At 56.9% G+C, this 20,782-nt stretch overlaps 1 protein-coding gene and 1 long non-coding RNA gene across 2 annotated transcripts in view; both read right to left on the bottom strand.

Moving 5' to 3' along the window:
- LOC103538213 (zinc finger protein 665-like) overlaps positions 1-20,782 on the bottom strand; it is a gene marked incomplete at its 5' end in the record, with an annotated part of 52,022 nt that overhangs the window by 4,185 nt on the left and 27,055 nt on the right. Inside the window, one exon of the mRNA XM_030468469.1 lies at positions 4,486-4,494. Within this exon, the coding sequence (XP_030324329.1) occupies positions 4,486-4,494 (9 nt within the window). The remainder of the gene's footprint in view (positions 1-4,485; positions 4,495-20,782) is intronic.
- Positions 15,277-16,635, bottom strand: LOC115600203. The gene is made up of 3 exons (XR_003988864.1): positions 16,587-16,635; positions 16,166-16,314; positions 15,277-15,354 (listed from the first exon to the last, which is right to left on the bottom strand). It is a non-coding gene; the product is annotated as an uncharacterized LOC115600203 (long non-coding RNA).

Raw genomic sequence — 20,782 nt, 5'->3', positions numbered from 1 at the left:
AAGATCATCTAGTTCTAACCCAACCCATTCCATGATTCCATGATTCCACTCAACTGAAGCCAACCCTGCCCCTGTCACCATGGAACTCCCTTCTTAATCCCACCCACAGCATCAGCCTCACTCAGCAGTAGTGTCTCTTGGAGCTGCAGGAGGATGAGCTTCCCATGCTCCTCCTGCTCCATGATCCTACAGATCATTCCCATGACCCTCCAGATCATTCTGAATCCCAGAATACCTCAGGCTGGAAGAGACCCCTGAGCATCTCCTTGTCTGAGTGCCCTGCTCAAGGCAGGATGAACCAGATGAGGTTGCTCAAGGGCTTCCCCAGCGTGGCTTCATCCACAAAGGGCCTGAAAGTGCCTTTTGTCCCAGCCCACATGGGGATTATAAAGACACCAAACAGTGTTGGCACAAGTGCTGGACACTGAGGCACCGTCACTGCGTGCCAGGAGGACTTTGGATCCCTGATGGCACTGTGACCCTCATCATCTCGTGAACTTCCCACCCACCACATCACCCACCTCTTCAATCCAGACATCCCCAGTCTGGCTACAACAGGACAATGGTAGAGCATGGCAAAGGGCTTGCTAAAGGCCAGGTGCACCCCATGCCTTTCTGTGCCCTGCCCACTCTGCTTCAGCAATCCCCTCTTTGTCTTTTCACCTGCAGAACACAGCACTACTCACAGAATACCTCACAGAATACCTGAATACCAACCCTTTGAAATTTCCCAAGGCAAGGGTCTCATTTCCTTGCAGAGGAGCCCTCTGGATTTCCTCACACTGGAGTTAGAATTATCTCCCTTGGAGACCTGGGTTCTTCAAGGGGTGGACTTGATCTCAGAGGTCCCTTCCAACCCAGACGATTCTATGATTCTATGATAAAATTAGTCAAAATCTGAAGTGGGCTGGAGAGAATTAGCTAAAGTCATGTTGAGCCCAAAAATCTATCACGGTTTAATGCTGGGCCAGCAATTAATCAAATTACAGATGCTCTCTATTAATCCCCCCTACAGTTCCAGATAAAGAAAGGAGAGAGGGTAACGGAGAGAGACTGATGGGTTGGGAACTGAACTGCACAGCTTGAAATGAAACTGTAATGAAAGAAAGGAAAAATTTCTAAATCTACACAAATAGACAGGAAAATTGATACCACGGTCCTGCCCCCCTCTCCCCCAAGAACTCTCACGTCACCACCGAGGCTGCAGGGCGGCCCTGGGAAAGTCCAGCCTGGACTCCTGGACTCAGCAGTGCTCGGGAGCTGGAGGAAAGAACACAGAGATTCAGGCTGGCACAGCTCAGGAACTCCCAGGATGCTGAAGCAAACAGGGAGAGGAGAAGGGAAGGGAGCATCACAAAGCCCTGGTGGTGGCTGTGGAGATGGCCCAGGCCCGGAACTGGATGGGACTCTGTCACAGAATCATGGAATCATGGAATGGGTTGGGTTGGAAGGGTTAAAGATCATATGGTTCCAACACATTCCATTATTCCATGATTCCATTCAATTGAAGCCAACCCGGCCCCTGTCCCCATGGAACTCACTTCTTCATCCTCATGCCAGTATTGCCATGTCAGGCCCTGTGAGCCATGGGAGGTTCCCCCACTTCTGGTGGGTGAGTGTGTGGACACTGGGGGCCTGGGCTGCCCACGCCAGGAGGCAGCAGCCAGGGACCCAGCCCCGTCACAGCATCCCCGAGCAGGGACCCTCCCTGCCTCCCCTACCAGCGCATCCCTCTCTCCGGCGTCCCGGGGCCCCCTCCCTCCCTGTGCTGCCATCCCTCATCACACCCTCATCACACCCAAGGCTGAGGGGGGTCAGAGGCAGCAGCACAGCCCTCAGGGCAGGGGAGACCTTGGCTGGGCAGGGGGATGCCCAAGAACACTGCTCCAGCTCTCTGTCCTTGGGGATGCTCCAAAGACACCTGGGTGGCCCAACTGGATCCAGGACTTGGACCCAACACCACTTATAGGTCCCTAAGTCAGCTTGTGGTTCTGGGATGGGCACAGCCCTTCCCACCACAGACCCTGGGACCTCTGGGTGCTGACTGGGGAGGGGGTGCCAGGGGTAAGGCTCCCGGGCTCTGCCAGCCCCTCGGGCTCCTGCTGAGCAAAGGAGACTGCCCCATCCTGACCTGTCCCACCCAGCTCTGCTCCCCAGGAGCTGCTGGAGGAGAAGCCCATTGGCCTGGACACCACAGTGAAGCCATCACCTCCATGGGCTACCTGCCCCAGCCCCCAGTTTGGTCCCCCTGGTGCCCAGTGGCCCCAGCAGCACAGGGCCCAGGAGGGGGCATCCCCAATTCCTTGATCCAAGAAGGAGGCAGACACTGGGCCAGGGGGTCCCACTGGGTGTTCCCTCCAGAGATGACTGTCAATGCCATGGCCATTGAGATGTCCCCCACGGCATGGGGATCAGCCCAGATCTCCAAGTCTGGGGTCTGTCTCCTCCTTGCCTGCTCTGAAGAGCATCTCTCTGTCCCTGGAGCAGAGAGGGGCAGCCTCCTGCAGGCCTGCTTCTCCAGCATCTTCCGTGTGAACACCCAGGGCCCCGAGGCTGTCCTCTGCTCCAAGGGATGCCATGGGTTTGTCCAGCTTTGAGGACAACTCTTCCCTTTCCCTTTCAGGGAGAGAAGAAGGGTGAATAGAGAGCACCTGTCATTCCTTTAAGTGCTGGCTCAGCCTTAAACCGTGACAGGGATGAACCACAGGGAGCTCCCCAGGACTGAGACCCCTTCCTGGGCACACTCACAGCTGCCCCCATGCCCGAGGATTCCAGGGCTGTCCCCAAGCCTCTGATCCTCAATGTCCACACTGGAAACCATGCTGCAGAGCTGGGACACAGCACTGGTGACTGCTCCACCCTGGTTCTGCAGAACTTCTCCCAGCTCTGGCCTCAGCACAGGGAACCACCTCCCCAACCCTGCCCAGCTCCTGGTGCAAGGAGGGGGACAGAGAACATCCCTCCTTCCCTACCAGCCCCCTGTCCCCCGACTGCTGCCAGAGCCCTTTCTCCTCCCTCTTCAGTGCCCCCCACCCATGCACCATGACCCCCTCCCAGATGGACTCTGCCTCACTAGCAAGGGGACCCCAGCCCCGGGGCTTTCCCCCTCTGCCTTTACCTCTGGCCAGAGCCAAGAGCCCCCACCACAGGTCCCCAGGGAGGTGGACACCCCTTGGGAAAGCCTTGGGGGATGTTTCTGGGGGCAGTGAGTGGCTGGCAGCAGAGGCAGCAGCAGCAGTGGGATGCAGTGACCCGTGCCCCATCCCAGGCACATCAGCACCTCCCAGCTCCTGCTGCCCTTCACCACGTCCCATCCAGAAGATGGCTCTGCCAGCGACTTTTCTGCCCGGGGCTCTCCCTCTCAGCATCCCGGTTTTCCTCCTCCCCTGGAAGGTCTTCCCGGCTGCCTGACCCAGGGCTGCTGCAGCTCCAGCCCTGTGGAGAAGCCTCGCAGTCCTGGCAGCCTCTGGAAGTTGAACATTCCTGAGAAATGCTCTGGGTAAGAAATGCCTTTGGCTCCTCCTGGTCTGGTGGGACAGTGTGAGCGAGGGGACCCCCAATGGATGAGTGGGGATGTTGGGGACTCACCCTGCTCCAGAGCAGGGCCCAGGCAAAGTCTCCCAGCAAGCTCCAGTTCCCCATGGGATCCTGACCCCCATTTTCTGTCTCCTCCCCAGCAGAGCCTGGCTCTCCATCCCAGTCTCATGACAACGGTGAGATGTGCTGGGTGATGCTCGAGGTGACAAAGCTCCTCTCTCCTTCCTCCCACAAATGTTCATGAAATAGCTCCAGCCCTCCCATCGAGTAGACATCATCCTCATGGCCATAAAGAACATGAAAGGCCCAGGGCAGTACAGCAGGAGCTGTCTACCTACATGGTAGACATCCTTGTGAGCCAACCTGTCTTCCATACACAGCATGTGAGTAGCCCGTGGGGGGCAGAGCTGATGCTCCAGCCCACTGGGGACGTCTCCTTCCCTGGCTCCATGCCTGGCCAGCACTGGGATCCTCTCAAGCCGGTGGACTGCAAGGGGAATGGAAGCAGCTCCCTGTGGCAGCTGGGGAAATGGTTGTGCTCTCCCTGCTGCACCAAAGGCCTGATGCACAGGGCCCTGGGGAGGAGGAGCAGCAGCAGGGTCCTTTCCCCCCAAAACTGCCCTGGCACCTCCTGCCCTGTCTTGGCCTCTTGCAGGGATCAGCAGCTGCAGCCGTGGCTGCCCTGCAGTGGGTGAGGACAGGGCTGGGCACCCTGCCTGGGGCACCAGGGCTCAGCCTGTCCCTCCAGCATGCCAGGCTGGCACTGGAGCAGGACTGGAGCACAGAGGAGCCAAGGAACAGAAACCTGCTCTGAGCCGGGGGAACAGAATGAGCAGAGCTGTCTGCTTGTCCAAGGGAGACTGCTGGACAAGCACAGTATCCTCAAGACTCTCCTGGTTCCTGTATGTCCACATGTAGCCCCAGCTGGTCCCACTATTGCCCACGTACTGTAGGAGCCTGTCTACATGGGGCTCAGGTGGGCAGCACCTGAGTGCCACCATGAGGAGATCCACCAGGAGACCCCACAATGATGCTCAGCTCACACTGCCCCCTGACACAGGGCACCCCTATGCTGGGACAGAGCACGTGGAGACCTCTGTGTCCAAGGATGCTGCTGCCACAAACACAGGGGAGGGCAGGCACAGGGATGAATTCATGTTGGAAAGGGATCTGTTTGGACTCTTTTTCCCCCAGGGATGACTTCCCCTCCACCAAGCAGCCCATGCCCATGCCAGCAGCTATGGGAGCAGAGGCAGAAACCAAGACCTTGCTCCTCCCGTAGCCGCTTTCACTCCACCTGGCTCAACCTGGACTTGCTAAAAGCCATTCAACCTGCCAGGCTTTGGCAGGATGGATTTTACCATCCACCAGAGTCAGTCTCCTGCAGCATCCTCTCCTTTCTTGACCTGCCTTCTTCCATGGCACACAAGCCAACACAGCTCCAACACCAGCACAGCACAACCCCACAGCACCGTGTCTGCTGGGGATGCAACCACCACGCGCTGCCTTGGACCATCTCCTGAGGCCCCAGAGAGGTGGACACAAGTCCAGGGCCCAGATTAAGGACATCCAGGAGCAGTGCTTACTTCTTTACTGTACCCCTCACATCCTCATCAGTACTGAGGGGCTGTTTTTCACAGCTTCAGCCACTGATTGCATTCTCCAGCACTAACAGTGCAGTGAAGAAGAGGCCTTTCAAGACTGCTGTAGCTGGAAGGGAACCTAGCAATTATTTTTAAAACCTTGAAAACACTGATTTCATCGGCTTAAAAATAAATTCTTCCTAACCTATGTCTCCTATTTTGTTTTTCTTTTCTCTTCTAAACAGTTTCCGCCTTTTCTCCATCTTGTGCCTTGCCACTTAAACACTGTACACTGGTAAGGATGAAAGCAAGACCCCAAAACTATTTTTTTCTTCATTTCCAATTTTGTCAACATGGAAACACAAGAAAAAGGCTCTCCCAGAGTTTTTTTATTTTTTATTTTTTTCCATTTAATGAAAGGCACTGGAGCAAGGGAACCATAACTGAGCAGCTGTGTTTCCACATCCTTGCCACACAGCCATGTCTCACTCTTTGGCATCATCAGTGGGAAATCACCCACTGCATCTGGCATTTGCTGCCCCAAAGGGTCTGGGTGGTGACATGGTGACACCAGGCTGGCTGTGATCACCTGGAGCCCCTGTGTTGTCCAGAACAGAAACCTGTCCCAAGCCCCACGCAGCAGCAGCACGGGTCTGCAGCTGGCCCAAGGGGTGTCCATGGACGACCACGGTTCCCAACACTCCTCCTGGCTCCTGGGAGTCAACAGGCAGCCCCACTGCAGCTCCTCTGGCCAAGGTGCCCTTCTGCCCCAGTGTTCCCTGAAGAGCAACCCCGGGGTGATGGGCTGCAGGCCCCCCTGCTCCCCAGGTCCCCCACAAGCTCCACTCCCCTCAGTCCCCCTGCTTCCCCTGCTCCCCCACAGGCTCTGCTCCCCCATGGGCACGGTGCTGCTGAAGCTGCCAAGTGGGGACTCTGGGGGCTGCCACATCCTCCTCACCACCCATGGCCACACGTGGGATGGGGTAAGCAGGAGGAGTGGCAGGGGTCTGCAGGGGGCATGGCAGCCCCAGCATGGCACAAGTTGCTCCTGGGAAGATTCCAGGTGGACAACAGGAAAATTTTCCACTGGCAGGACAGTGGAACATTGGAATGGTCTCCCAGGGGAAGTGGTGGATTCTCCCACTGGGAACAGTTTCAAGTCTCAGCCCAACAGCGTGCTGAGACATCTCATAGGAACTGCACTATTACCTAGAGGGCTTGGACCAAAGGATCCTTGAGGTCCCTTCCAACCTGACATTCTATGATTCCATTCTTCCCCACCAGCATCTTCTGGAACACCTTCCAACAGCAGCTTGGGAACGGTTCTTTGGATCATACTCCTAGAACCATGACAGGGTGTGGTTTGGAAGGGACCTCTGAAGGGACCTGGCCATCCCAGCAACCATCCAGTCCAGCAGGAGCCAGGAGAGCAGTAAGGAGGGCAGCATGGGCAAAGCCCTGAGCCGGCCAGGCTGTTTCTGCTGGAACTGCTGTTGCCTGGGGAAGGGCCAGCAGGAGGATGAGGACTTTGAGGAGGACTACGTGCCCCAGAGGTTGGTGCCGGCACCAGTTTCAACAAAGAGCCAAGCAGAGCCCAACAAGAAGGCAGCCAGACGGCCATCATGGAAAGTCTGGAAAAGCAGGAGGGCTCCTGTGAGCCAGGTGTTGGAAGGGTCTGTCTCCAACCCTTCCTGGTGGGAGTCGAGCACCATGCTCACCCAGCATCGCTCGGGCCAGCCTGGTCCTGGCAGCCACCTCCATCCCACACCTCCTCCTCCTCCTCCTGCCCACAGGAGGTGGGCCACAGGCAGCAACCAGCAGTGCTGCAGGGTGGCAGCCAGAGCCAGGTCTCGTCCCTTGATGGGGACAGACTGCCAGAGCTGCCCTGCCCCAAGAACTCTCAAGCCAAATCTACGGGTAGGGAGCCCAAAGGCAATGGGCATGGACACCTTCCCAGCCCAGGAGCTGTTGGGCAGCTGGGAGGTGCTGGAGGGAACAGGCTGGGCCGGGAGGCTGCAAGGGTATCCTGGCAGAAGGACCTTTCACAACTGGGACGTGGAGCCACAGGAGCAAGGGCCAGAGTCATTGCAGTCTCTCCTTGGTTTCTCCTGCAGTCGGGCAGCCTGGTAGGCAGGGCGACAGAGGAGGAGACAGCTTGCCAGCCATGCCGGCTGCCTCTCCTCAGGCAGGATGTGGCACCCAGGCATGCACTCACAGCTCAGCCCTCAGGAGCTGCCAGCACTTGCTGTCAGAAGCCACGTCCCCCTCCAGCTGCACGCTCCACACCTTTAGGCAGGGGCAGAGACAAGGCTGCCAGCACCTGCTGCAAGCTGCCCCATCTGCCAGATGCACCCTCTACATCATCTTCTTCCAGAAGCAGTTACAAGGCTGCCAGCACCTGCTGCAAGCTGCCTCCTCTGCCAGCAGCAACCTTTGCCAGAGGCAGAAACACAGCCAGCAGCGCTGCAACCAGTGGCCCCCAAGAGGTTGTCTCCTCTGCCCGGGGCACGTGGGGTGACCTTGGCACATCTGCCAGGGTGGAGAGCTGGAAGCCTGCCCTGCACGGCCCTGGAGCCTCTGCCCCAGCTGGAAAGGGGACAGCCTGGCACGTCCCCAATGAGCCCCAGGACTAGGGTTTCACTGGGCGATGGCAATGCTGCAAGAAGCCAGCAGCAAGGCAGGACCGGGCAATACCAAGAAGAGCAGAGGAAGTCTGGGTAGCTGATGGAAACATCCCTTGCCTGATCTCCACAGACGTGGGAGCACTGGTGTTGCCTGCAGCACCCCTGGGACAGCTTCCTTGGAGAGGGACGTGGGACCAGCATGCTGTGGACAAACGGCACGACGTGTACCAGAAAGGTTGACAGTGAGTGTCAGGTGCCAGCCCAATATCAGGTTATCCTGTGACCAAGGGGCTGCTGCAGATCGTTTGACCATCCCGTCAGTCCACATGGAGCATCTGGAGGACCAGGAGAGGAGCTGCCCGGCCCAGCCCAGCGCAGCCACCTGGCAGTGTCAGCAGGGTGGCCTGGAGGCCAGGCAGCTCTGGTGGCAGGAGAGCGAGGAGCAGCAGGTCCTCCTGACAGACTCCTGGCAGCTCAGTGTCAGATCCAGGAGGGTGAGTACCAAGGACGGCATGGGATGGGATGGGATGGGATGGGATGGGATGGGATGGGATGGGATGGGATGGGATGGGATGGGATGGGATGGGGTGTGATGGGTTGGGACTGGGCGGGACAGGACAGGACAGGGAGATGGAGCCTCCCTCTGCCTGGATCACGCCGCTGCGTTGCACGGCTCCGGCCCCATCATCTCCCGTCTCTGACAGCAGCCGCTGCTGGCAGGGTCCTGGCATCCAGGTGCTGCTGGGAGCCAGGCTGCTTTTACTAAAACCCCTCTTTCCTTCCAGACCTGCAGAGTGAGCTTGAACCTGTGTCAGCCAGAGGTGAGGCGCAGGGAACTCCTGCATGATGCCACCAGCAGAGAGGACATGCTGGAATCATAGAATCATAGAATTGGCTGGGTTGGAAGGGACCTCAAAGATCATCAAGTCCAACCCTTGAACAGTAGTTGCAGTTGCTAGACCATGGCACTCAGTGCCACATCCAGGCTCTTCTTAAATATCTCCAGACACGTAGAATCCACTACTTCCCTGGGCAGCCCATTCCAATGCTTGATCACTCTCTCCGTAAAGAAATTCTTTCTAATATCTAACCTAAACTTCCCCTGGCACAACTTAAGACCATTCCCTCTTGTCTTGTTGAAAGTCGTCTGGCAAAAGAGTCCAAATCCCACCTGGCTACAAACTCCCTTCACGGAGTTGTAGAGAGCAATGAGGTCTCCCCTGAGCCTCCTCTTCTTCAGGCTGAACAGCCCCAGCTCCCTCAGCCTCTCCTCATAGGGTCTGTGCTCGAGTCCCTTCACCAGCCTGGTTGCCCTCCTTTGGACCTGCTCCAGGACCTCAATATCCTTCCTAAACTGAGGGGCCCAGAACTGGACACAGTACTTGAGGTGTGGCCTCACCAGGGCTGAGTACAGGGGCAGAATCACTTCCTTGGACCTGCTGGTCACGCTGCTCCGGATACAGGCCAGGATGCCATTGGCCTTTTTGGCCACCTGGGCACACTGCTGGCTCATGTTCAGCAATCCAGACTCCCAGGTCTCTTTCTGCCTGGCTGCTCTCCAGCCACTCTGTCCCCAGCCTGTAGCGCTTCATGGGGTTGTTGTGACCAAAGTGCAGGACCCGGCACTTGGCCGTGTTGAACCTCATCCCATTGGAATCAGCCCAACTCTCCAGTCTGTCCAGGTCCCTCTGCAGAGTCCTCCTGCCTTCCAGCTGATCCACACTCCCCCCCAGCTTAGTGTCGTCTGTGAATTTGCTGATGATGGACTCAATCCCCTCATCTAAATCATCAATGAAGATATTGAACAGAACTGGGCCCAACACTGATCCCTGGGGGACACCACTAGTGACCGGCCGCCAACTGGATGCAGCCCCGTTCAGCACCACTCTCTGGGCCTGGCCCTCCAGCCAGTTCCTAACCCAGCACAGGGTGCTCCTCTCCAAGCTGCAGGCTTCCAGCTATCGTAGGAGGATGCTGTGGGAGACGGTGTCAAAGGCTTTGCTGAAGTCCAGGTAGAACACATCCACAGCCTTCCCCTCATCCACCAGTTGAGTCACCTGATCATAAAAGGAGATCAGGTTGGTCAGGCATGACCTGCCCTTCCTAAACCCGTGCTGGCTGGGTCTAATCCCATGGAGTGCATGGAAGCCCCCGCACCCAGCCAGCAGCAAGTGGGGGCAAGAGGGAGGAGATTCCTGACAGTGCTGGAGAACAAAGCAGGGGACTTAGACCAGGAGGGCGAAGAGGACAGTGACGGAGATGACATCATCTGGCCCTCTTCCCAGGACTTCTTTCAGGACCTCAACTTTGTCCTCCAGGAGGAATCCAGCACATCCAGCAGCATGGGCACAGAGTCTGAAGGACAGGAAGATAATTACCAGCAGAGCACATTTACTGAATCACTGGAGCTCATGGACATGGAGCCAGCAGGTTCTGCCCGGGCCAGAGCTCTTGAGAAAGAGGGGCACCACTTGCCTCTGGCTCCTGTGGCACAACAGAAAGCAAAAGCACCAGCTTGTCTTGCCTTTAGTGAGCTAGACACAGAAGTGGAGGCAGAGAGCCTGGCACCTGCCCCCTCCAGCCCCACAGAAGATGATCTGGCTCTGGTGGACACCGACCACTTCTTTGTTGGCAAAGCTGTGGCCAAGGCTGCGCTTGTGACAGAGGGATCAGGCCAGCAGTCCACAGAACAGCAAGACCTCCTAGAAGGCATGGGCCATCATGGTGTGTGTCCTCCTGCTGCCATCCCCTCCATCCCTCTGCTCTTGCTCTCCCTGTGCACGTGGCCTCTGAGACCAGAGGTGACACACCGCCCTCCTCCAGTCCCAGGGACATGCCCAAGGCTGACCCAGGTACGTCCGCGAGGAGAGGGCAGGCCTGGCCCAGCAGCCATCCTGGTGAGCAGCACTGGGCACACGGGGACTGGCGGTGCCCCGGCCACCTCTCCCTGGGGAAAGGCCACGCTGGCAGGGGCAGCCAGGAGCCCACCCATAACCCACCCAGCCCCTCACCTACAGCTCTCTTTCCTGCAGGCACGGCCACACCCCACAGGCCACAGCGCGATGGAAACGGTTCTCCCTCTTCAGAAGGGTGTCCAGGGGCGTGCGCAGGGTTTTCCAGTTCTTCCGTAGAGCACGTCGGAGAAAGGAACCCAGCTCCCCTGCCAGCACCGGGAGGGTTCCTGGAGGTGGCCACCAGCCCTGAGCACACCCCGCCATGCTGCCAGCTGCCTTTTACCTGCCTGTGGTTTTATTGAGCCTAATAAAAGCTGACAGCTCCCCACAGTGCTTGTCTGTGTCTGGTGCCTCCCGGGAGAAATGCAGAGCAAGGGGAACCGCTTCCAGGCAGCTGCAGCAGGAGCTGGGCTGGCAGGAATAAGATTTTATCCCCTTGTACCCCAAAGCACAGCGGAGCAAGCAAAGGCAGGGTGGGGGTACCCTGGTGAGGCCAGGGATGCCTCCCCTGCTGAGGGGCCCAGAACTGGACACAGGACTCAAGCTGTGGCCTCACCAGGGCTGAGTACAGGGTCAGAATCCCTTCCCTGGACCTGCTGGCCACGCTGTTCCTGATCCAGGCCAGGATGCCATTGGCCTTCTTGGCCACCTGGGCACACTGCTGGCTCATGTTCAGCTTCCTGGCAATCCCAACTCCCAGATCCCTCTCTGTCTGGCTGCTCTCCAGCCACTCTGTGCCCAGCCTGGAGCTCCCCATGGGGTTGTTGTGGCCAAAGGGATGGAAAGAGCAGGAAGAAAAGCTTTGAGAGGTAGCTAGGTGGGAATAAAAGGAGAAGCCAGGCAAATGGAGGCCCTCTCCTGAAGGAAATGTCAGTCCTAGCTCCACAGGATATTGAGAATGCTGAGGTTCTCCAGGACTTCTTTGCCTCAGTCTCCTCTGGGAAGTGCTCATTGCCTCATTGCAGAGGCCACAGCAGAGGAAAGCAGGGCCTGGGACAACCAAGGAGCCCCCACTGGGGGAGAAGAAGAGGTTTGTGATCATCTAAAGAACCTGCAGGGGCACAAGTTTATGGGACCTCACGGGGTCCACGCACGGGTCCTGAGGAGCTGGCAGACGCAGTTGCTGAGCCTCTGTCCATCCTATTGGAGAGGTGATGGTGGTCTGGTGAGGTTCCCACTGATTGGAACAAAGCTCTCAGGCACCCATTCATATTTTTTCCCTCTTCTCTCCCTATTTTCAGGAGGAAAAGGCAGCTAGTAGCTGATTCAGCTCTGAAAATCACCACCAACAAAAACATCTCTTCAGTGAATTTACTCTTGATGTATTTCCAGCTCCTATCAAGCAGTGAAGTGAAATGTCTCAGTGGCCCCTTTGGGAATTGTTTTGCTTTTTTTGCTGAACGTCAACATTGTCACTGATGCCTGTCCCTCATTTCTATCATTTCTGACAGAAAACGTTGTCTAAGAGCTTTTCAGTTGTCCCAGCCCCTCCACTCTTGCTTCTTCATGCCCTGCAGTCTTGTCCTGGTTTGTGCCAGGATAAAGGTGATTTTCTGTCTTGTACTTTTGCTTTTAGCCAAGTCTCTTGTAAGTAGTTGCACTTGCTGAAATTAACAGCAAGTTTCTCAGACAGTGTGTGCTTCTAGGACTGATAACACTCGATGTTTATAGTTACTGCTAGAGACTGGTATGCAGAGCCAAGGACACTGCTCAGCTCTGAGGAAAACATTTTACCGTCCAGGAGGATAAAGAGGTCCCACCTGAGCCCTCCTTTGGGGAGGAACAGACAAGATAGATGCCAGAATTGACTAAACAGAGTATTCCATCCCATATACGTCACACTCAGTATAAATTTGAGGCATCACGAGGGCCGAGCCAGATTTCCTGACTTCTGGATTTCCAGACTTCTGGATTTCCTGATTTCCTGCTTCCCTTCACCCGGCATCCTGGAAGGATCCCGTCCGTTCGTCTGCCTGTGGTCCTGATCCGTGCCAGCCCATATCTGTTTGTTCCTGCCTCCAGTTCTCGACTGCTGCCGACTCCAGGAGTCCAGCCTGGACTTTCCCAGGGCTGCCCTGCAGCCTCGGTGGTGACGTGAGAGTTATTGGGGGACAAAGGGGTAGGAACATGGTATCCATTTTCCTGTATATTTGTATATATTTAGTAATTTTTCCTATTTATCATTACTGTTCATTAAAGCTGTGTAGTTTAGTTTCCAACCCATGTCTCTCTCCCTTATTCTCTCTCCTTTCTTTATCGAGGAGGAGAGAGACATTAATAGAGAGCATCTGTTATTCGGTTTAATTGCCGGGCCAGCGTTAAACCCTGACACCTGGCTAGAGAGTTCTTGGGGCAGGGCAGCTCTGGCAGTCTGTCCCCATCAAGGGACGAGACCTGGCTCTGGCTGCCACCCTGCAGCACAGCTGGTTGCTGCCTGTGGCCCACCTCCTGTGGGCAGGAGGAGGAGGAGGAGGTGTGGGATGGAGGTGGCTGCCAGGACCAGGCTGGCCCGGGCGATGCTGGCACAGGAGCCCTCCTGCTTTTCCAGACCTTCCATGATGGCCGTCTGGCTGCCTTCTTGTTGGGCTCTGCTTGGCTCTGTGTTGAAACTGGTGCCGGCATCAACCTCTGGGGCACGTACTCCTCCTAAAAGTCCTCATCCTCCTGCTGGCCCTTGCCCAGGCAACAGCAGTTCCAGCAGAAACAGCCTGGCCGGCTCAGGGCTTTGCCCATGCTGCCCTCCTTACTGCTCTCCTGGCTCCTGCTGGACTGGATGGTTGCTGGGATGGCCAGGTCCCTTCAGAGGTCCCTTCCAAACCACACCCTGTCATGGTTCTAGGATTATGATCCCAAGAACCTTTCCCCATCTGCTGTTGGAAGGTGTTCCAGAAGATGCTGGTGGGGAAGAATGGAATCATAGAATGTCAGGTTGGAAGGGACCTCAAGGATCCTCTGGTCCAAGCCCTCTAGGTAATAGTGCAGTTCCTATGAGATGTCTCAGCACGCTGTTGGGCTGAGACTTGAAACTGTCCCCAGTGGGAGAATCCACCACTTCCCCTGGGAGACCATTCCAATGTTCCACTGTCCTGCCAGTGGAAAATTTTCCTCTTGTCCACCTGGAATCTTCCCAGGAGCAACTTGTGCCCATTACCCATTGTCTTAATCCATGTGACTCCTTGAAAATGGGGAATCTTCATCAGAATGCTTTGACTTGCTGGGGGAGACCCAATCCATGCTGGGGCTGCCATGCCCCCTGCAGACCCCTGCCACTCCTCCTGCTTACCCCATCCCACGTGTGGCCATGGGTGGTGAGGAGCATGTGGCAGCCCCCAGAGTCCCCACTTGGCAGCTTCAGCAGCACCGTGCCCATGGGGGAGCAGAGCCTGTGGGGGAGCAGGGGATGCAGGGGGACTGAGGGGAGTGGAGCTTGTGGGGGACCTGGGGAGCAGGGGGGCCTGCAGCCCATCACCCCGGGGTTGCTCCTCAGGGAACACTGGGGCAGAAAGGCACCTGGGCCAGAGGAGCTGCAGTGGGGCTGCCTGTTGACTCCCAGGAGCCAGGAGGAGTTTTGGGAGCCGTGGTCGTCCATGGACACCCCCTGGGCCAGCTGCAGACCCGTGCTGCTGATGCGTGGGGCTTGGGACAGGTTTCTGTTCTGGACAACACAGGGGCTCCAGGTGATCACAGCCAGGCTGGTGTCACCATGTCACCACCCAGACCCTTTGGGGCAGCAAATGCCAGATGCAGTGGGTGATTTCCCACTGATGATGCCAAAGAGTGAGACATGGCTGTGTGGCAAGGATGTGGAAACACAGCTGCTCAGTTATGGTTCCCTTGCTCCAGTGCCTTTCATTAAATGGAAAAAAAAATAAAATAAAAATACTCTGGGAGAGCCTTTTTCTTGTGTTTCCATGTTGACAAAATTGGAAAAGAAGAAAAAACTAGTTTTGGGGTCTTGCTTTCATCCTTACCAGTGTACAGTGTTTAAGTGGCAAGGCACAGGATGGAGAAAATGAGGAAACTGTTTAGAAGAGAAAATAAAAACAAAATAGGAGACATAGGTTAGGAAGAATTTATTTTTTAAGCTGATGAAATCAGTGTTTTCAAGGTTTTAAAAATAATTGCTAGGTTCCCTTCCAGCTACAGCAGTCTTCAAAGGCCTCTTCTTCACTGCACTGTTAGTGCTGGAGAATGCAATCAGTGGCTGAAGCTGTGAAAAACAGCCCCTCAGTCCTGATGAGGATGTGAGGGGTACAGTAAAGAAGTAAGCACTGCTCCTGGATGTCCTTAATCTGGGCCCTGGACTTGTGTCCACCTCTCTGGGGCCTCAGGAGATGGTCCAAGGCAGCGCGTGGTGGTTGCATCCCCAGCAGACACAGTGCTGTGGGGTTGTGCTGTGCTGGTGTTGGAGCTGTGTTGGCTTGTGTGCCATGGAAGAAGGCAGGTCAAGAGAGGAGAGGATGCTGCAGGAGACTGTGTCTGGTGGATGGTAAAATCCATCCTGCCAAAGCCTGGCAGGTTGAATGGCTTTTAGCAAGTCCAGGTTGAGCCAGGTGGAGTGAAAGCTGCTACAGGAGGAGCAAGGTCTTGGTTTCTGCCTCTGCTCCCATAGCTGCTGGCATGGGCATGGGCTGCTTGGTGGAGGGGAAGTCATCCCTGGGGGAAAAAGAGTTCAAACAGATCCCTTTCCAACATGAATTCATCCCTGTGCCTGCCCTCCCCTGTGTTTGTGGCAGCAGCATCCTTGGACACAGAGGTCTCCACGTGCTCTGTCCCAGCATAGGGGTGCCCTGTGTCAGGGGACAGTGTGAGCTGAGCATCATTGTGGGGTCTCCTGGTGGATCTCCTCATGGTGGCACTCAGGTGCTGCCCAGCTGAGCCACATGTAGACAGGCTCCTACAGTACCTGGGCAATAGTGGGACCAGCTGGGGCTACATGAGGACACCCAGGAACCAGGAGAGTCTTGAGGATGCTGTGCTTGTCCAGCAGTCTCCCTTGGGCAAGCAGACAGCTCTGCTCATGCTGTTCCCCCGGCTCAGAGCAGGTTTCTGTTCCTTGGCTCCTCTGTGCTCCAGTCCTGCTCCAGTGCCAGCCTGGCATGCTGGAGGGACAGGCTGAGCCCTGGTGCCCCAGGCAGGGTGCCCAGCCCTGTCCTCACCCACTGCAGGGCAGCCACGGCTGCAGCTGCTGATCCCTGCAAGAGGCCAAGACAGGGCAGGAGGTGCCAGGGCAGTTCTGGGCGGCAAGGACCCTGCTGCTGCTCCTCCTCCCCACGGCCCTTTGCATCAGGCCCTTGGTGCAGCAGGGAGAGCACAACCATTTCCCCAGCTGCCACAGGGAGCTGCTTCCATTCCCCTTGCAGTCCACTGGCTTGAGATGATCCCTGTGCTGGCCAGGCATGGAGCCAGGGGAGGAGAGGTCCCCAGTGGGCTGGAGCATCAGCTCTGCCCCCCACGGGCTACTCACATGCTGTGTATGGAAGACAGGTTGGCTCACAAGGATGTCTACCATGTAGGTAGACAGCTCCTGCTGTACTGCCCTGGGCCTTTCATGTTCTTGATGGCCATGAGGATGATGTCTACTCGATGGGAGGGCTGGAGGTATTTCATGAACATCTGTGGGACGAAGGAGAGAGGAGCTTTGTCACCTCGAGCATCACCCAGCACATCTCAGCTGTGACATGAGACTGGGATGCAGAGCCAGGGTCTGCTGGGGAGGAGACAGAAAATGGGGGTCAGGGTCCCATGGGGAACTGGAGCTGGCTGGGAGCCTTTGCCTGGGCCCTGCTCCAGAGCAGGGTGAGTCCCCATAATCCCCACTCATCCATTGGGGGTCCCATCGTTCACACTGCCCCCCCAGACCAGGAGGAGCCAAAGGCATTTCTTACCCAGAGCATTTCTCAGGAATGTTCAACTTCCAGAGGCTGCCAGGACTGCGAGGCTTCTCCACAGGGCTGGAGCTGCAGCAGCCCTGGGTCAGGCAGCCGGGAAGACCTTCCTGGGGAGGAGGAAAACCGGGATGCTGAGAGGGAGAGCCCCGGGCAGAAAAGTCGCTGGCAGAGCCATCTTCTGGATGGGACGTGGTGAAGGGCAGCAGGAGCTGGGAGGTGCTGATGTGCCTGGGATGCGGCACGGGTCACTGCATCCCACTGCTGCTGCTGCCTCTGCTGCCAGCCACTCACTGCCCCCAGAAACATCCCCCAAGGCTTTCCCAAGGGGTGTCCACCTCCCTGGGGACCTGTGGTGGGAGCTCTTAGCTTTGGACAGAGGTAAAGGCAGAGGGGGAAAGCCCTGGGGCTGGGGTCCCCTTGCCAGTGAGGCAGAGTCCATCTGGGAGGGGGTCAGGGTGCTGGGGTGTGGGGCACTGAAGAGGGAGGACAAGGGGCTCTGGCAGCAGTCGGGGGGGCAGGGGGGTGGTAGGGAAGGAGGGATGTTCTGTGTCTCCCTTCTTGCACCAGGAGCTGGGCAGGGTTTCGGGCTTGGTTCCCTGTGCTGAGGCCAGAGCTGGGAGAAGTTCTGCAGAACCAGGGTGGAGCAGTCACCAGTGCTGTGTCCCAGCTCTGCAGCATGGTTTCCAGTGTGGACATTGAGGATCAGAGGCTTGGGGACAGCCCTGGAAGCCTCGGGCATGGGGGCAGCTGTGAGTGTGCCCAGGAAGGGGTCTCAGTCCTGGGGAGCTCCCTGTGGTTCATCCCTGTCACGGTTTAAGGCTGAGCCAGCACTTAAAGGAATGACAGGTGCTCTCTATTCACCCTTCTTCTCTCCCTGAAAGGGAAAGGGAAGAGTTGTCCTCAAAGCTGGACAAACCCATGGCATCCCTTGGAGCAGAGGACAGCCTCGGGGCCCTGGGTGTTCACACGGAAGATGCTGGAGAAGCAGGCCTGCAGGAGGCTGCCCCTCTCTGCTGCAGGGACAGAGAGATGCTCTTCAGAGCAGGCAAGGAGGAGACAGACCCCAGACTTGGAGATCTGGGCTGATCCCCATGCCGTGGGGGACATCTCAATGGCCATGGCATTGACAATCATCTCTGGAGGGAACACCCAGTGGGACCCCCTGGCCCAGTGTCTGCCTCCTTCTTGGATCAAGGAATTGGGGATGCCCCCTCCTGGGCCCTGTGCTGCTGGGGCCACTGGGCACCAGGGGGACCAAACTGGGGCTGGGGCAGGTAGCCCATGGAGGTGATGGCTTCACTGTTGTGTCCAGGCCAATGGGCTTCTCCTCCAGCAGCTCCTGGGGAGCAGAGCCGGGTGCGACAGGTCAGGATGGGGCAGTCTCCTTTGCTCAGTAGCAGCCCGAGGGGCTGGCAGAGCCCGGGAGCCTTCCCCCTGGCACCCCCTCCCCAGTCAGCACCCAGAGGTCCCAGGCTTTGTGTTGGGAAGGGTTGTGCCCATCCCAGAGCCACAGGCTGACCAAGGGTTCTATAAGTGGTGTTAGCTCCACGTCCTGGCTCCAGTTGGGCCACCCAGGTGTCTTTGGAGCATCCCCAAGGACAGAGAGCTGGAGCAGTGTTCTTGGGCATCCCGCTGCCCAGCCAAGGACTCCCCTGCCCTGAGGGCTGTGCTGCTGCCTCTTACCCCCCTTGGGTGCCTTACCCCCCTCTTACAGCCTTGGGTGTGATGAGGGTGTGATGAGGGAGGGCAGCAAAGGGAGGGAGGGGGCCCCGGGACGCCGAAGCGAGGGATGCTCTGGCAGGGGGGGCAGGGAGAGTCCCTGCCCAGGGATGCTGTGACAGGGCTGGGTCCCTGGCTGCTGCCTCTTGGGGTGGGCAACCCAGGCCCCCGGAGCCCACACACTCACCCACCTGCAGTGTGGGGACCTCCCACGGCTCACAGGGCCTGGCATGGCAATACTGGCACGGGGGGATGAAGAAGTGAGTTCCATGGGGACAGGGGCCGGATTAGCTTCAATTGAGTGGAATCATGGAATGGGTTGGGTTGGAACTAGATGATCTTTAACCCCTTCAACCCAACCCATTCCATGATTCCATGATTCTGTGACACAGTCCCAGCCAGTTCCAGGCCTGGGGCATCTCCACAGCCACCACCAGGGCTTTGTGATGCTCCCTTCCCTTCTCCTCTCCCTGTTTGCTTCAGCATCCTGGGAGGATTCCGTCCGTTCCTCTGCCTGTGTTCCTGAGCTGTGCCAGCCTGAATCTCTGTGTTCCTGCCTCCAGCTCCCGAGCACTGCTGAGTCCAGGAGTCCAGGCTGGACTTTCCCAGGGCCGCCCTGCAGCCTCAGTGGTGACGTGAGAGTTCTTGGGGGAGAGGGGGGCAGGACCGTGGTATCAATTTTCCTGTCTATTTGTGTAGATTTAGAAATTTTTCCTTTCTTTCATTGCAGTTTCATTTCAAGCTGTGCAGTTTAGTTCCCAACCCATCAGTCTCTCTCCGTTATCCTCTCTCCTTTCTTTATCTGGAAGTGTAGGGGGGATTAATAGAGAGCATCTGTAATTTGATTAATTGCTGGCCCAGCATTAAACCATGATAGATTTTTGGGCTCAACATGATTTTAGCTAATTCTCTCCAGTGCGAGGAAATCCAGAGGGCTCCTCTGCAAGGAAATGAGACCCTTGCCTTTGGAAATTTCAAAGGGTTGGCATTCAGGTATTCTGTGAGGTATTCTGTGAGTAGTGCTGTGTTCTGCAGGTGAAAGACAAAGAGGGGATTGCTGAAGCAGAGTGGGCAGGGCACAGAGAGGCATGGGGTGCACCTGGCCTTTAGCAAGCCCTTTGCCATGCTCTACCATTGTCCTGTTGTAGCCAGACTGGGGATGTCTGGATTGAAGAGGTGGGTGATGTGGTGGGTGGGAAGTTCACGAGATGATGAGGGTCACAGTGCCATCAGGGATCCAAAGTCCTCCTGGCAAGCAGTGACGGTGCCTCAGTGTCCAGCACTTGTGCCAACACTCTTTGGTGTCTTTATAATCCCCCTGTGGGCTGGGACAAAAGGCACTTTCAGGCCCTTTGTGGATGAAGCCACGCTGGGGAAGCTCTTCAGCAACCTCATCTGGTTCATCCTGCCTTGAGCAGGGCACTCAGACAAGGAGATGCTCAGGGGTCTCTTCCAGCCTGAGGTATTCTGGGATTCAGAATGATCTGGAGGGTCATGGGAATGATCTGTAGGATCATGGAGCAGGAGGAGCACGGGAAGCTCATCCTCGAGCAGCTCCAAGAGACACTACTGCTGAGTGAGGCTGATGCTGTGGGTGGGATCAAGAAGACAGTTCCATGGGGACAGGGGCAGGGTTCGCTTCAATTGAGTGGAATCATGGAATCATGGAATGGGTTGGGTTGGAACTAGATGATCTTTAACCCTTCCAACCCAACCCACTCCATGATTCCATTGTTCTGTGACACAGTCCCATCCAGTTCCAGGCCTGGGGCATCTCCACAGCCACCACCAGGGCTTTGTGATGCAGGGTCTGGTGCCTGGACACCATTGTCATGGAGGTCTCTGTGGGGAGCCTGGGGGTATATAAGAGGTGTGGAGACCTGGGGTGCCCTTTACCAGGTGAGCACCTCCCTCAGGAGTGAGCAGCTGCCCTGGGTGACCATGGAATGTCTGTGGCAGAAAATGCCCAAGATGTCCCTGGAGAAGGAGGTGGAAGCCTGCTGCCAGCCCTCCACAAGACCCCAAGGTCAGTGACTGAAGGAAGGGCCAGACCAGAAGATCCCCTGCAGGCTGTGGGGAGAGGGCAGCTGTCCCCTGCAGCCCATGGAGGAGCACGGAGGGGCAGGTGTGGATCTGCAGCTCATGGAGGAGCACTCTGTACCAGGGTGATGTCAGTTTTTTACTGAAATACATACAATTTTAGAAAAAAGCTACTTGAGCAACGTGAGCATGGCTGGGGCAAGGGGCAGGAAGGTGAGATGGCTTTTGTCTCTCTGTGTCTAGATTTCCTTCTTTTCCTTTCCAGCAGGGCTGTTCCATGCCAGCTGTGCAGTTGAGTTTCCAGCCCCTCAGTCTCTCTCCCTTCTCCTCTCTCCTTTCCCCAGAGGGGAAGGTGTCTCTGCTCCAGCACTGCTCTCCCCTCGGGGACTGCTCTCAGCTGCCCCTCTCCTCTGCCCTGCAGCTCTCAGAGCGGT

Source organism: Calypte anna, unplaced genomic scaffold (assembly GCF_003957555.1).
Source record: "Calypte anna isolate BGI_N300 unplaced genomic scaffold, bCalAnn1_v1.p scaffold_138_arrow_ctg1, whole genome shotgun sequence".
Taxonomy (NCBI): domain Eukaryota; kingdom Metazoa; phylum Chordata; class Aves; order Apodiformes; family Trochilidae; genus Calypte; species Calypte anna.
The sequence above is the reverse complement of the archived record's forward strand: the minus strand, read 5'-3'. Positions and strand labels throughout refer to the sequence as shown.